Source organism: Gymnogyps californianus, chromosome 15, assembly GCF_018139145.2.
Source record: "Gymnogyps californianus isolate 813 chromosome 15, ASM1813914v2, whole genome shotgun sequence".
Taxonomy (NCBI): Eukaryota; Metazoa; Chordata; class Aves; order Accipitriformes; family Cathartidae; genus Gymnogyps; species Gymnogyps californianus.
The window spans coordinates 201,444-216,552 of record NC_059485.1 but is presented as its reverse complement, the minus strand read 5'-3'; the positions used below and the strand labels follow the sequence as shown (position 1 = coordinate 216,552).

The 15,109-nt window shown below is 36.4% G+C and overlaps 1 protein-coding gene across 1 annotated transcript in view; it reads left to right on the top strand.

The window, feature by feature from the left end:
- PDPK1 (3-phosphoinositide dependent protein kinase 1) overlaps positions 1-10,587 on the top strand; it is a 30,461-nt gene extending 19,874 nt beyond the window's left edge. The window contains exons 5-14 of the mRNA XM_050905672.1: positions 341-485; positions 2,903-3,000; positions 3,774-3,849; positions 5,348-5,416; positions 5,910-6,006; positions 7,219-7,392; positions 7,791-8,008; positions 8,659-8,716; positions 9,651-9,803; positions 10,358-10,587. Of these exons, the coding sequence (XP_050761629.1) occupies positions 341-485; positions 2,903-3,000; positions 3,774-3,849; positions 5,348-5,416; positions 5,910-6,006; positions 7,219-7,392; positions 7,791-8,008; positions 8,659-8,716; positions 9,651-9,803; positions 10,358-10,465 (1,196 nt within the window). The 3' untranslated portion in view covers positions 10,466-10,587. The remainder of the gene's footprint in view (positions 1-340; positions 486-2,902; positions 3,001-3,773; positions 3,850-5,347; positions 5,417-5,909; positions 6,007-7,218; positions 7,393-7,790; positions 8,009-8,658; positions 8,717-9,650; positions 9,804-10,357) is intronic.
- The last annotated feature ends 4,522 nt before the right edge of the window (positions 10,588-15,109 follow it).

The window sequence follows — 15,109 nt, the reverse complement described above, 5'->3', positions numbered from 1 at the left end:
ACTTAGGTTGAATGCTAGTTATGACTGTAAATAGTTCTCTTTTTGAGGGCAATTATGTATACAGTTTAAATGAATTATTCAGGTGACTGTCTGGAAAAACTAGAAATTTAACCCTTTATGTAGTCTTTGCTATGCTAAGAAATTGGGACCTGTGTCCTAGGTTGTTAATATATTTAAGAAATTGTTCTGGGTTGCTACCATGTCAAGTTTCAAATTAACCAACTTCACTTCTTCCCCGTTGTTCATGTATTTTTAGTATTATTCTTGTCTTTGGAGTGAGGTGTGGGGATTTTTGTTTTAGAATGGTTTAGTGATAGACCTTAACTGTACTTACATTCAGATTTTGGGCTTAGCTATGCCAAAAATGGAGAGCTGCTAAAGTATATACGCAAAATTGGCTCATTTGATGAGACCTGTACAAGGTTCTACACTGCTGAAATTGTATCAGCCCTGGAGTATTTGCATGGGAAAGGAATAATTCACAGGTAATACAAAGTTGAGACCGACATGCATTTGATTATGCACAAGGTGTTTTTTCTAGAGATGTTCTTTGTGAAGTCTAAAGCAAACGTGGATTTTGTGGAAAGCTAATGAGAGCATAATAGCATTGCATTAGTGTTAGTACTCTTGTTAACATAGGGAGCTAAACAAAGAAAACTTTAGGAGGAGAGCCAATCTCTGTTATTAGACAAACTGTTCTAGCGGGGAAAAAGTAAGAAAACTTTTTGGCCTAGAATTAACATTACCAAACGCTTGTCTTTTAAGCTTGATCAGTTGGTCTGAAAACAGAAACTGAGTTTTTGTTTAACTACATTTTTTTTTTTTCCTGTGGTGTTATGTACTAAAAGTAAATAGAATTCTTCTGGTGTGTGAATTAGTGTGCAGCGTGTCATCAAGAAAAGTAAAATGAATGTATGTCAGTTTTCACTGAGTGAACAATTTCCACAAAGCTGAACAATAACTAGGTAAATGGTGAAATTTAGCAAAGTTTTTAATAGGACCTTCGCAGTTGTTCTTGATGTAATTATATTGTCTGGATAAGCATGTTTTGTCATTCACGTTTATTAAACAAATTAAAGCTGTAAGTGTGAGAAATCTGAGCTGCAGAACTTCATTTTGGGTAAGAAATCTATTGTGTCTGTAGGTTCCCAAGCAGCTGTTCATGGAACAGTAGATGCTAGTTGGGAAAAAGCTGGCTGATTATGATTCTGGTAGCATTATTATGTCTTTCAGTGATATTTAAAAGGACAAAGTATTTTCCTAATACTTTTCTGTGAAATAATTGGGAATAGAATCTAAGGGGGCTGGATGTGGAGAGTACTAAAAGCATAAAATTTTCTACAGGGGGAAAAAAGTTCAAGAACTCCCAGTTTCACTTTGATTATATAGCCCATGTATTAGGCTGGGAGAATGCTTATAAAATGAATATAGCATGATTGTCAGTATTACTAAGCCTATATTGGAAATCTTGTGTTATAAAAGAGCTGCTTTATATTTGTTGTCATATGAAGGCGACTATGAGAAGCTCAAAAGAAAACAGTGAAATTGTGCAATTAGAGAACTTAGTATAAAGTTTATTTAATTATAAGTCCATAGCTCTAGCAGTGCCTGAAAGCTCTTGGGATTTTCTGCTGCCTAAAGAAATATGACATGAGATAGAACCACTATAAGATGCCAGGCTACTCTGGAAAAGTTACTACAGATATACCTCTATGTATCTAGATATATAGCTATATCCTAGATCCATAATATTATATTAATGTATAATATAGGTATATGATATATAAACTGTATGTATATGAGTGTATAGAGTACAATATATATACATATATATGTGTATGTTAAAAAACCCACACAGAACTGTTCAACAAGGTCCATTCCATTCATGTACTTTCTCCTTCTCTCTGAGAACAGTTACAGGAAAATGAACAGGATTTTTATGGCTTCTGTGTCATAATTACTTCATTCCAATTGCTCTCTGTGCTAGTCCACGGACTTTAAACTGTACAACTGCACAACCCATGCTTTTCAATAATAGGGGGCTGTAATCTGAGGAAAATAATGCTGCACAGTGGTTGATGGAAACAGCTTTGAATTTGCACTGATTTTTCTTACCAGTCAACCAAAACAACTCCCATGCTTCTAGATTTCTTTATAAGCATCTGAAGATGCTTCTTAGCAGGAAAGTATGTTGTCTTTTCTTGTCAGCTGAGGAAACTTGGTGCAAAGTAAATAATACCATAACAGTGTAACCCAATGCTATTTTTTATGTTGTTGCTAATGAACCTCTTGACATCTAACTCTATATTGCTATATATTGTGTGTGTGTGATACTGTGAGGTCTGGTTTTATTCAGAATCAGAGGCAGTGTCCATACAAATGGTACGCATACATTTGAAATACAAATTATACATGGATTTGTATGTGACAAATGTAAACATGCCATTCTTAAAGATTGGAGGTGGTTTACAGTTCTTATGTGTTCTGGACATTTAGCTGGGGGCGGGGGGTTGCCATTGTTTGACTAACTGGAGTTTTGCACTGAGTCAACAGGCCTGGAAGATCTTACTGCCATAGCAATCTGTCAGATGTTATTTAAATTAAGGCTTGGGAGTGAAGGTTGGTTGGTTTTATTTTTCATTTTTGTTGAACAAGTAAGATGCACAATAGCTTAGTTTTGAGATTATTCATTACTTCAGGTCTTTTTAGAAAAAATGTTAATGGGCTCTTCAAAATCTGTTAGCAGTCTGCACGTTGACAACTACAAGTTAGAGGAAAGTTGACACAACAATGTTTATAGAATGTCTGCATCATTTATGATAGCATTATGTACATAAGTCACTGGACCATTTTGCAACTTTCATTTATGTGCTGTTTAAATATAAAAATCTGCCTTCTCCAGGGACCTTAAGCCAGAGAACATCTTGCTAAATGAAGATATGCACATTCAAATAACAGACTTTGGAACAGCAAAAGTATTATCTGCAGATAGCAGACAAGGTATGCCATTATTTACTTAATTATGTGACACAGATAACTATAGCAAGTGGTCCTTTGAAAGTGTACGTATGTTGTATTTGCCAAATTATAACCTTCAAATATCATTACCTCTTATCTAACAAAATCACTGAGAGATCTTGAAACAGTTTTGACTGTCACTGCTTAGATTGTCAGAAGAGGTAACATTTGGTGTAGTGGTATAGCCAGCTAGGTCACCAAATGTAGTGGCAAGTTAAACTACTTCAAATTACTTTTCATTTGCAAGACAAGAATACAAACAAATAGTTACTGTGGCTCAGCTGAAACAGTAAGTTTTTACTCTGCTTATGTATTTAACCAGAGTGACTATCAAAGTTGCTCAAATGTGAAGGTTATGGAATTCTTGTGTCATTAGTTGCTTAGTATTAACCTGTGAATCAATGATGCTGCAAGCAATGCCTGAAAAAAGCACTAAGCTGAACTGAATTTGATAAACTTAATTTTTCACTTGAATGTAGTAAGCTTGTGTTGGTAGATTTTATACCTAACAAAGCGCCTAAATGCCTAGCTTCTTGAACCAAACAGATATCACTGAGATTAATTGATTTGTCTCTTCCAAGCAGGTTTTGTGGATGGGTAGAGAAATGAATTTCCCATGGGTTCTTTGTAGCATTACATAACTTGCAATAGATTGCCTTTGGGGTTTTTGTAATTGGGTGAGGGCGGGGGGGGAAGGGGGAGGTTGGCTTCTCTGTAAGTACGTATTTGCTTATTTCTTTCAATTTTCTTACCAGCACGGGCAAACTCATTTGTAGGAACAGCACAGTATGTTTCTCCAGAACTGCTGACAGAGAAATCTGCCTGTAAAAGGTGAGGACTCTATTGTATTTCAGAACTTTACTGACTCTGTCAGGATACTGTCAAATGGGAGGGAGGGGATAAATAAAGCAAGCAAGTGAGCTTAGTATTTCAAAGAAACAAGATACTTGAGTATAATGATTTTTTTTTTTTTTAAGAGAGTTTGAAATATTTTTTTCTTAACAAGTATTGCTTCTTGTCTGAGTGCTGGTTTCCTCAGTTCACCTGCCTTCTGGAGTTCTACAGACAGGATTAGGTGTAGTCAGGAGAAGGTGTGTAATGTGAGGCTGGATTTCTCTTACCCATAAATAAATCAGAAAAACTTTTTCTGTTATCCAAATAAGATAATTATTTTAATTGTGCTTTATATAAGCTTACTCTAATATGGTAATTCCTGCTGTAAAAGCAACAGAATGTCGCATTCTGTCAGTTAGGGGAAAGGCTACAGCTTTTTGACTTGTATTTAGATCAACTTGCAGTTATCTTTGCTAAGCTCTGCTTGGGGTTTGCAATGGTTTAAAGCTCATCTCTGTACCTGGTATGAGTGATACCCTTAAGAAATTTCTTATCTCTTTTAAATTGGTTCTTGATGGTAACCTACAGACTGTTGTATATCTGTTTTATTACAAAAATGATGGAAGAATAATCAAAGTAATCACTGACAAATCATAGAGAAAAGAGATCTCTTATGTGAATAACTGTGGTAATTTGTGCTAGCGTTTCTTGAAATGATAGAAATACTGTTAGACTTTCCACTTTTGCTTCTAGTAAAGAGGTTTTGACTGGTTTGGCTAATGGAAAGACTTCATCAGGCTATCATCTCCTTTTAGAAGTTACATAATGCTTCATCTTTATAGAAAACTCTTAATTTGAGTAGTTTTGAGTCTTTGTTAGTATTTTAGTCTTCCAGGAGGATTTCTAAGCTTTAATCAAATCTATGTATAGTTTACCTCGAGGTAGAATAAGTTAAAAATACTCTCAGGCCAACACACTAAAACTTAAGACCTTCCCTCACTCATGTACCATATAGCCTGGCTTTTTGTGTGTGTCTTAAGAAAAGCTTTAAGTGAAAAAGCTGTATTGTGACTTATTTTTTTTTGGATAAAATATTTAGAAGAAAGGATTTTAATTCTGAAAGAGCATACATTGCATTAGGTTGGATGCATCTTTGAATTGTGGTAGTGGATAATAAGTATTCTTTTTAGTCTCTTTACATACCCATTGATTATTTTGACTGAGAATTCAGCTGTCTTGTACATGTGCTTGTAGTAAGTTGTTGTGCAATGGTTACTGTTTTTGGCTTTTTTTTTCCCCCGAAAGTTGTGTTGCTAGCCTACTCTTCTGTCAAGGAGTGAAGTGAAAATAGTGTGGAAATTGTGCTAGGCAGGTTTGTCTGATGTGTTTGTGCTATGTTCTAACTAGCAGAAGCTTAAGAATTTTTTTAAATTACAGTTTAAAGACTTCTTATAGGCAAACATGCTATATGTTTTTTTTTCTCTTTCTTTTGAAGCTCTGACCTCTGGGCTCTGGGATGTATAATATATCAGCTTGTAGCTGGATTGCCTCCATTTAGAGCTGGGTAAGAGATTTAAGCTAATTCTTTACATGTGGATCATAATATATTGACTTGGTTTTGGCTTTTACCTTACTACCAGTTCTGAAGTACAACTTTTCATGGTGCAGTGTTGGTGTTAATGTCATGCCTGCTTTTATGTGTCCTTTCTGATGTCATGAAGAGGCTTAGCTATAACTAGAGTTCCTGAGAGAGATTCCTTAATTTATCCTAGGATTTCACATGTAATTTATACCATAAAGGTAACTATGCCTACATGAAGAGGGTATGAGGCACCTCGGTATTGAGCCATTTGAACTTTTCTTGATGTTATTCAAGTATCTGGTGCTTACAGGATCACAGATACTTGGAAGACTGTACCCGTTTACCCTAGAAAGATTTATGGGAATGTGACTTAACTTGTAGGTCTCCCGTTTATTATTTGTCCAGGTTATGCACTGTTACGGTGAAAGAACCATGGAGAACTAATAACAAGAGCTAATATTTTTCTCTTTTGCAGAAATGAATATCTTATATTCCAGAAGATAATAAAGTTGGAATATGACTTTCCAGAAAAATTTTTTCCCAAGGCAAAAGACCTTGTTGAAAAGCTATTGGTAAATATTTGCTGCTGTTAAATGATTTGATGACATTGGAAACATTCAGCTTATGTAGTTCTTTTTTCCTAAAGTTTCTATACGCTCTATTGCAAACCTTACAATAAGAACAACTGTGAGCATTATTGACTGCGTAGGGGAGTGTCTTGAAAATCAACATCCATTATTAAACAGCACTTAGATTATTATTTTTTAAAAATCTGAATTCTAAAGCGTGGACAAGGAATGTCTCTCAGTGAAATGGAAGCAAATGGTTCTAAATACTGTGCATTAAGAAGTTAAGATTCAAATACTTAGGTTTACATAGTACTCAGATTAATTCTTGTTGAGTTGTATAATGAATTGTTTAGTTGAAAACAGTGTTCTATACATCGCGGGGAGATATATTCATTACAATGTAAATCAACTTATTTTGCATTTTAGCATGCACTTACCTCACACTTAATGCATGTCTCAATAGTATCAGCCAAAGAATTACTCTGCATGTGAATGTTTGACTGATAGGAAGAAAAAAATAGTTCTGTCTTATCAGTGAGATATAGCCATGACACTAAAATGAATATGCAGAGAACATTTTGGGTGGTATAAGCTTTTTGAAGAATAGTTTAGCATATTAGCATGGGGCAGGGAGTGAGGAGGAAACTGTGTCTTATGTTTATGGATGATGATGAGTGCAACTATTGTAAAAGGCCTAGCAGCATGTTCCTGTGTCCAGGCCAGCTCTATGGCCAAGCCAGTGCCTGCTGAATGGTAAGGTCCAGGTTGCGTCAACATCCTGAGAACTCTGCGATTTTAGGATGCTTGAGAGGTTGATGTTTGATACCCACTGTAGCTTCCAAAGCTTCTTGCATCATTAGAATGTGATGCTGGGCTATACTTAAATGAGCTGTGCTCCATCAGGCCTTCTCTGTATGTTTACTTCGTTTTCTTTCTGTCTTTGTGAAGAAACAAAGCCAAAAAATTGTGTGGACCCAAAGAAGTGCTCCTTTCTCTAGATCTGTGAGCTGGTCTAATACAAAATGTTGCTGACTAGACATACTGACAAATAACATCTTGTATTACAAGCAGTCTCCTTATATTCTAGATAAGTATGCTTAGGGCAGCGAGACCAAATAGTTTTACGTTTTCGCATGCTGCTGTGCAAATGTGAACGGTGCTCACCCCTTCCTTGTTATTATTATATGCATGTTAACTTAATTTTAATTTGCTCAGGTTCTAGATGCTACCAACAGATTAGGTTGTGAAGAAATGGGAGGATATGGACCTCTTAAGGCTCACCCCTTCTTCGAATCCATTGTGTGGGAGAACCTACATCTTCAGACACCCCCAAAACTTACAGCGTATTTACCTGCTATGTCAGAGGATGATGAAGACTGTTATGGAAATGTATGTTTGTCTATTGCTATATTCAACTCTGATGCTGCCTGAGACTTTCGTTAAAGCATAATTATTGCATATTAAATATTTTTATTGAAACTACTGATTAGTTCTGTTTTAATGAAGACTTAATTATTAAGAATCTAACATAAAATTGCTGGCTAAGATTTGAACTAGTCAGCATTTTTTTTCTGATAAAGTGGGTGTTTGGAAAAAATACTGGTTGGCTTGCTTTTGACCAAGCTTACTTTTTTGGATAAGTGCCTGTTAATCTATAGCGAGTAGGCTGTCTTTTTGCCCAAAAGCATAATAAACGAAAGCATGCTTAAATTAAAAGCTGCAGTTTAGTGCAAAATAAGCTTTTTAATCGAAGAAATTTCTTTACTTCATTTTGTTTCCTCCTTTAGTATGACAATCTCCTGAGTCAGTTTGGTTGCATGCAAGTTTCTGGTTCTGCCTCTTCCCATTCACTGTCTGCCCCAGACACAAGTACACCACAGACATCAGGAGGAAATATTGAACAGTATATTCATGATCTTGACAACAATTCCTTTGAGCTGGACTTACAGTTTTCTGAAGATGAAAAGAGGTTACTTCTGGCAAAACAAGCTGGTGGAAATCCTTGGTAAGATCTTTGAATATAGCTCAGCTGTTACTTGCACAGCAGTAGGGAACCCAGAAAAATAAGTTAGTTTGATTCAAATTAATATTTGTCAGTCTTAATATCTTCAAGCAAACAATTAGCAACTAGATTTTTCTTGACTTCTATTTTTAAAGCAATAGCAGCTAAAACCTAATATTATGTTTCTAAAATTTACAAGGTCTAGAAGTTGTTGCGGAGTATGTTTATAAGATAGGCAGAAATGATGCTATACCAGTGCTGAGAAGTCTTCCCTCTACAGAGTCCTAGAACTAGAAAAGGTTCCTTCATTCTTACAGTTGCTATAAGTTTTGGGGTTTTTTTGAATGATAATATTCTGTGGATATCTAACCAAAATGTCTCCAGACCATGTACTTATTAGCATTTCTCTTCTCTTTTGAGAGGAGTTTCTCATTTGTGATTTCCTCCCCCCGCTTCAGATTTTAGAAAAAACTCTTTGCCTTGAAATGAGGAAGAGTCCAAAACTCATCTAGTAAAGTTGTTCAGGACTCTTTGGCGGAAAAGGAGACACTAGGGAGAGACATGGAAAATTGCTTGGTAATAATAAAAGCTGTTTCTGTGGAAGAATTACTTCTGGAGTAATAGTTATTTTTTCTTCTTTTTTTTATTTTAAGGCATCAGTTTGTAGAAAATAACTTAATCCTAAAAATGGGTCCAGTGGACAAAAGAAAGGTAAGGACTTTTCTTAATTCCCTGTAACAAGATTCAGCTGTCACACTTTTGCACAGTTGCAGCACAGATAAGGAACCTGTTTTAGAGCTTCCTTGTTTAACTTATTTGTAAGTGTCAAATTGTTTATTTTTTAAACTGTAGTGTTTTCTTCTGAATAGATTGTTTTTTCTTAATTTAGTGGTGTGCTTTTGATTTTTGGAAAAGGCTAAAAGTAAATGTGCTATTAATACTTTCATTTGGAGACTGTAGTAAAAGACTTTTTTTTCCCCCTCCTCCCCCCCAGTCTGGTAGAGCCCACTAAATGCTTTGTCTTGATGCATGTCTGCATGTGGATCAAGCCACAAACATCAGAAAATAAAATACAAGCCCACATTGTCCTTAACTGTGGTGTTTCTCCTGGATCCGACTAGTGCCTCTGTCCTGAGAGAGGCAGAGCTGACATTAGAACAGCTTTAAGTATTAACTTTACATGGTACAGATGAGCAACAATAGTCTGTGTCAGCTTTACAGGAATGTAGGTTCTCTTTCATCTAAGTTACTACCTGCTTGTTCCTAATTTTCTCCACAAAATCATGAGTATTGATTTCTGTGCTGGAATCTCTGACAAATAGATTTTGCTTCACTCTGTACAGCTAGGTGTTTTATGTTTTGTTAGAACTTGAAGATGCTTTCTTAAAATAGTACTCGGGTTTTGCCATGTAGTAGGAATGTACTGCAACCCCCTAAAAAAGGAGTGAGGTCAAATAAGTAAAGCAAAAGGAAAACAAAAAAAAAAAAGCCCCCCAAAAACAAACATGCTGTTTTGTGAGCAGTTTTAATTCTATCACTGAGCTGTTTTAATTCTACCTCTGTTGTTAAATTCAGAGATCTACACACTTACATTTTTTTTTTCCTCATGCTTTTTTTGCATTGCTGCTTCTACTTTTCTTGTTAGGGATTGTTTGCACGTCGGCGCCAATTGCTGCTCACAGAAGGGCCCCACCTGTATTATGTGGATCCTGTCAACAAAGTTCTAAAAGGAGAAATTCCATGGTCTTTAGAGTTGCGGCCAGAAGCCAAGAATTTTAAGACATTTTTTGTTCACACAGTAAGTGACTTTAATTTCTTTGTAAGTTGCACTAATGTCCTTGGACAATTATTGTAAGTTGTTAACAAATTTTTCTGGAGAAAATATAATTCCTTAAATACAAGTGTTGATAGCCTTAATTTAAAAAAAACAAAAAACAAAAAACCACAAAACCCAACCCCCCCAAAAACCAAACCAAAACAAAAACCAACAACCCCCCCCCCCGACGTACGCATTTCCCACAAAAATACAAGTGTATCTTTTATTATTTGTGTGTAAATAAACTAGAAGTGGATTTTGGGATTTGAAGGAAGTTCTTAAGAAGGACTCTTAAAATTTAGCCCTCTTTGTATATAGTGGATCACAAGGAGTGTACCAACAATATATTGTCAGTTGAGATGCCAGATGTATGGTTATTCAGTAATATATAGTGTTACATAACTGTAATTGAACTTAACTTTTGGGAAGTTTATGAACTGATTCTGAATAGTTATTTTATTGGTACGTGCAGAATAATTACTGCTTTTTGGTTAAACTGTGTTTGGAGTACTCATTAAAATGTTGTTCACTTATAGCCAAACAGGACATATTACCTGATGGACCCAAGTGGGAACGCTCATAAATGGTGCAAAAAGATACATGAAGTTTGGCGGCACAGATACCACCAGAATGCTGCTAAATAGTAAAGCTCATCCAAAATTTCCCAGTTTCCCTACTTGCTGCTAGAACTCCGTGTGCAGCCGATCAGAGGAATCTTTTCAACCCACCTGTTACCATCTCAAGGGGAAGCATATGTCTGAAATGTTCTGTTTGTTTTTTTTTTTTTTTTAAAGAAAGAAAAAAAGAAAAGCAAAAACCTAATGGAATTCAGGGTCGCTTTGCTCGCTCTTTGTGCTTCTGTTGAGGCTTCCACATGCATATCATTGCAGTGAAGATCTTGCTTTTGTGCACTTCAGCTCAATTTCTGCTGCAGACTAGTGGATAGACCTTGCATTACCAGCTTCACTTACGATGAGTTAAAACCAATCCACACGCACACATGCCGAATCATGTACCAGCCTTGCATTTTATGGGGCTGGAGTTTTCTGTGACTTTCAGATTATCATTAAACTGTATTTCATCAGGGAGCTTTTATATGCCTCTCCTAAGCACCACCTCTTTGTTTTCTCTTCCTTTCCTCACAGTCCCCCAGCTTATTGGTATATGGCATCTGTAGCCAGGTCAGTTGCACCCTTGTGTAATTCCTAATATAGTTCTGGTTGCAGGATTTATGTGGTACTTTAGTAATTATGTGAATGAATCAGATGTATGTGTCTGGCAGACAGGCTCCAATGATACAAGTTTTGAGAGAGTAAAATGCTGAACACGGCACTGAAAGTTTTCTAAAATTGAAATGTTGGCTTCTGAAGCATATAAGATTTTAAACATTCAATTTAAATTTTAATATGAATCATATGTGTGTTTAATCAAAGGACAATAAACTTACCAGCATGCTTTTAACTACTGCTAACTAAAAAATCAACTAGTTAGTATGGGGGGAAAAAGGTTACTATTGAAGTAGTAAATAGTTTTTCACCTTTTCAGGAGATGAGGGCTAGAAGCTTTCTTTCCAGGGTGTGCATGTATTGTGCATTTTAGTGGGGCCAACCTATTTACCTGGGTAGAGAAGGAAGTGTGAAAGCTTTGTACAATTGATTACTTGACTTTTTTTTTGTCTCATTGTATAATGAGATGTACAGATAATCCTATTTTTGGTCCTTGGCCAAGTATTTGGCAACTCTGGAAAAAAATTTAAGCAATTGAAAAATTAGATCCATAAAGTAATCTGGTTAAAAAGTCAAAGGAAAATATTGATACAAAGGGGAAAATATATGGTACTTAAGGCATATCTATAAAGTGAAAATATTTTTCATATCGATCTCCTTTATCCTCTTCAAATTAAGGCTTTTTTGTGGTCAAACATTTCTTGTAATGTTGCAAAGACATAACTTTCTATGTGCTAAAAACAACTTCCCTAATGGTATTTTCAACATGCCTGTGTTCCTGAACCTTGCAGAGAGGAATGACCTAGGTCTGGACAAAGGCATTCCTTCCTTGTTTTAGAAGCAGTATGAACATCACACCTATTTATTCACCTTCTACACATACCGTCTCTTTGCATTTTGAGGTCTCATACTATGATGTGCTTTTCCTTCCACCAAAGAAAGAAATGTTCCGCTGCAATGTTGAAAAAACTCATGGGCTACTGTTCTAGAACCAGTATTTTAAAAGCGGTGGCCTATCAGGATTTTTCAGAAAACACATGAATGTTGGATATTTTGTTGTTGTACAGGGTGAAGGAGACTTACTATTGATCTCTTTAAAAACTGTGTTATGTGGTTGAACTTGATAACAGTTCAGCTTTTCCAGTATCTTTCAGTCTTTAAAGGAGAGAGTGCAGTTGCCTTTTCTTTTGGAGGAACTACATTCTTGTAGTCTTCTGTTATCCCACCATGTAGACAGACTTGACAAAAGTAAATCACTGGCTTACAGTGCCTGGTGTTAAGGGAGCTAAGGTGTCCTGTAAATGGCTGAGATGAGAAAGACAGAACACCATTCCCTTTGCATCATGAGCAATTTCATCACATGCAAGGTACACTCCTTGTCACTAAAATCTGAATAGCACAGTACACCCTCTATCTGTGCCTGTATTAATCCTATATTGACCATTCTAACCAAGATGACATGTGTTGTAAGTTTGCAGTGCTATCCATTTGTTCGCTGGCTGTCAAATTCCAGGTGTATGTTGGGTCCACTGGAGGCAACCCTACCGCTTTTGGATTTAGTCTTTGGTATAGAGATGTAGACGTATTCCCAACTTTATACAGGAGAGTTTGGCAGTGATGGAGATTCATGGTGCCACTGCTGTTCAGTGTGACAAAACTTGGCCTCACATAAGTCTGGCAAAGTTGTTCTGCTAATAGTGAACACCTTAGCTTCGTAAGGAGATGGAGTGATCTCCATTGGCTTGTTTACTAGGTGGAAATCTAGGAATGCTTAAACATGTTTTCTGTAATATTTAGACTTGGAGTCATTTTGCTGTAACAAAGTAATTACTCTGCTTTTTCACACCTTGAAAATCCTCTCTCAGTAGACTTCCATCCTGCCCACCAAAAGCTTTCAGCTGAAGAAATCTTGATAGCAGTAAGCTATCAAGAAGGTGTCTGGAAGGCTGATGTCTGCATTCTAGTATTCCTTTTTTCTTTTGACAATGCTGTCATTAGAAAACTGAGAGCATCTCTCCCAGGCATCCCTCCCCTTAGAACTTCAGTGTTGCAAATCAAGTCTTCCTTAGCTGCTGCTTTTTTGGGAAGGGACTAGAACTTTTCTGGGAGAGGTATTTGTCTGTCTTGGACTGTAAGTAAAATCTGTGGTTTTGAAAGATGGCAGAAGAATCGAGTGAGGCAAGACAAAGCTATCATGTGGATTTAAGTATGTTTCACCAGTTTGTCCACTTAATTGGCAGGTGCTGCATACTGTGAAGGGCTGGTTCCTGTTTTAAATGCTTATACCTGAAGTGGGGTAGCTTCAGATCTTTGTCCTGAAGATGACTCCTGTGGTTGATGGGAGTTCATGGAATGAAATGTACTAGGGGGGTTCTTCAGAGCTACAGATAAGCCAGGTAATTTCTCTGCTCTTTATCCGAGGTCTTTCAAAGCACAAAAAGGGTTGTTAGGCACTTGAAGACTCTTCTTCAGACCCCTCACCGCAAACCTACTGAAAACCCAATCTGTTGGTTGATTCATTCCATCTTTTGCATTTTGAACAATTGCCAATCATTTATAAAGAATCTGGTCAGTAATGTTGTAATTTTGTTTTGCTTGGGATTTGAACTTCAGGAAGGTGTTTATTGCATCTGTTTTCTGTGGGGTGGAGCTTAAGAAGGGATGAAGTACTACTGCTAGAAAGGATTTTTGAATCACACTGTTCTATTCAGTGTCCAATCCAGTCACAGGAAGCTTAAAACTACTTTGATAAACTGGAGCGATGAGTTTATTACCATTGGCCTTAAAGTCCAGTTTTGAGAAGGATTTATATTAAGGAAGACTTGCTTCCGATGTGATGTTGAGGCATTGTGAGCAGACTGATATTACCTATTAAGATCTCATTTGCTAAGCACTCTAGATGCTGAAGACATCAAACTGTCAGATAGTACTGTGCCCCACTTACTCTTCTCCTTCTGACATGATTTAGTTGTGAAGCATCTGCTATATATAAAGCCCGGAAAAAACTCTGTAGGTTGAAACAAAGATGTGATAATTGTAATCCATTTTCATAGTTCAAGATGCTTAATTTAATGTGCTTGATATCATTACATTTTGTGCTGGGAAATTTGAAGAATCCTGAGGATTTCCCACATGTACATTTAACAGTTTATTTTGAATGATTTAGTAAAGTCAACACAATTACTTCATTTGGCCTGTGGACAAAACATTTGATTTCAACACCTTGCTGAGGAGAGAACTTGTGTATTAGTAGTTGCCTAAAGATGTGGTCTGTGGATTCTGATCATTCTTTCTACTAGTGGATTACACGAATAGGTGTGGTATTTATATCTGAAATTTTGCTGAATGCTTGTAATATTTTATGCAAATATTTTGTTAGTCAAACGGAAGTGCTCCTGCAAAGCTTCATGACACAGATTGTCCATCAGTTGATCAAGTGAGCTTACAGACAAGTAATTCTCTGACCCAAAATGGCATGCTTTCAGTTAAGACAAGACTGGTAATTTAAGAATGTTTCCTCTTTCTTAGACGAAATATGACTTTTATACAGCAATCAATTGGAGAAGTTCTTAAGCACCCAATAACCTGGTCTGTCTGTCAGCATGGTAGTGAATGTAGGTGGTTGCCATTTGACAAAGCTTCCTATGACCATGTACTAACTCTGATTGGATGTGGCAAATGTTCTAAATTGTAGCAGAACTTACAATTACTGTATCTGACTAAAGAGAAAAAATAGGAACCAGGAACCATAATCAGTTTTGATAGTTGTATGCTAGCTGTTTTCAGGTTGGTGGCAGTCAGTTACGTGTGTAATATTCTCTACCTGGTTTGTAGCTGTAACTGTGATGTACAGATAAAAGAAAAAACAAAAAAACCCAAAAAAACACAAAACCACAAAACCTACAAAAAAAACCCCACAAACAAAAAAAAAACCCAAACCCCCTCAACAAACACCAGACAACAATCTCCCCTTCTCCAAGAACTTGTGAAAACAGAAGCAAATAATGCAATGATATGATACACACACTTTTGTATTTTTATTCTTATAAGGTTATTTGCTGG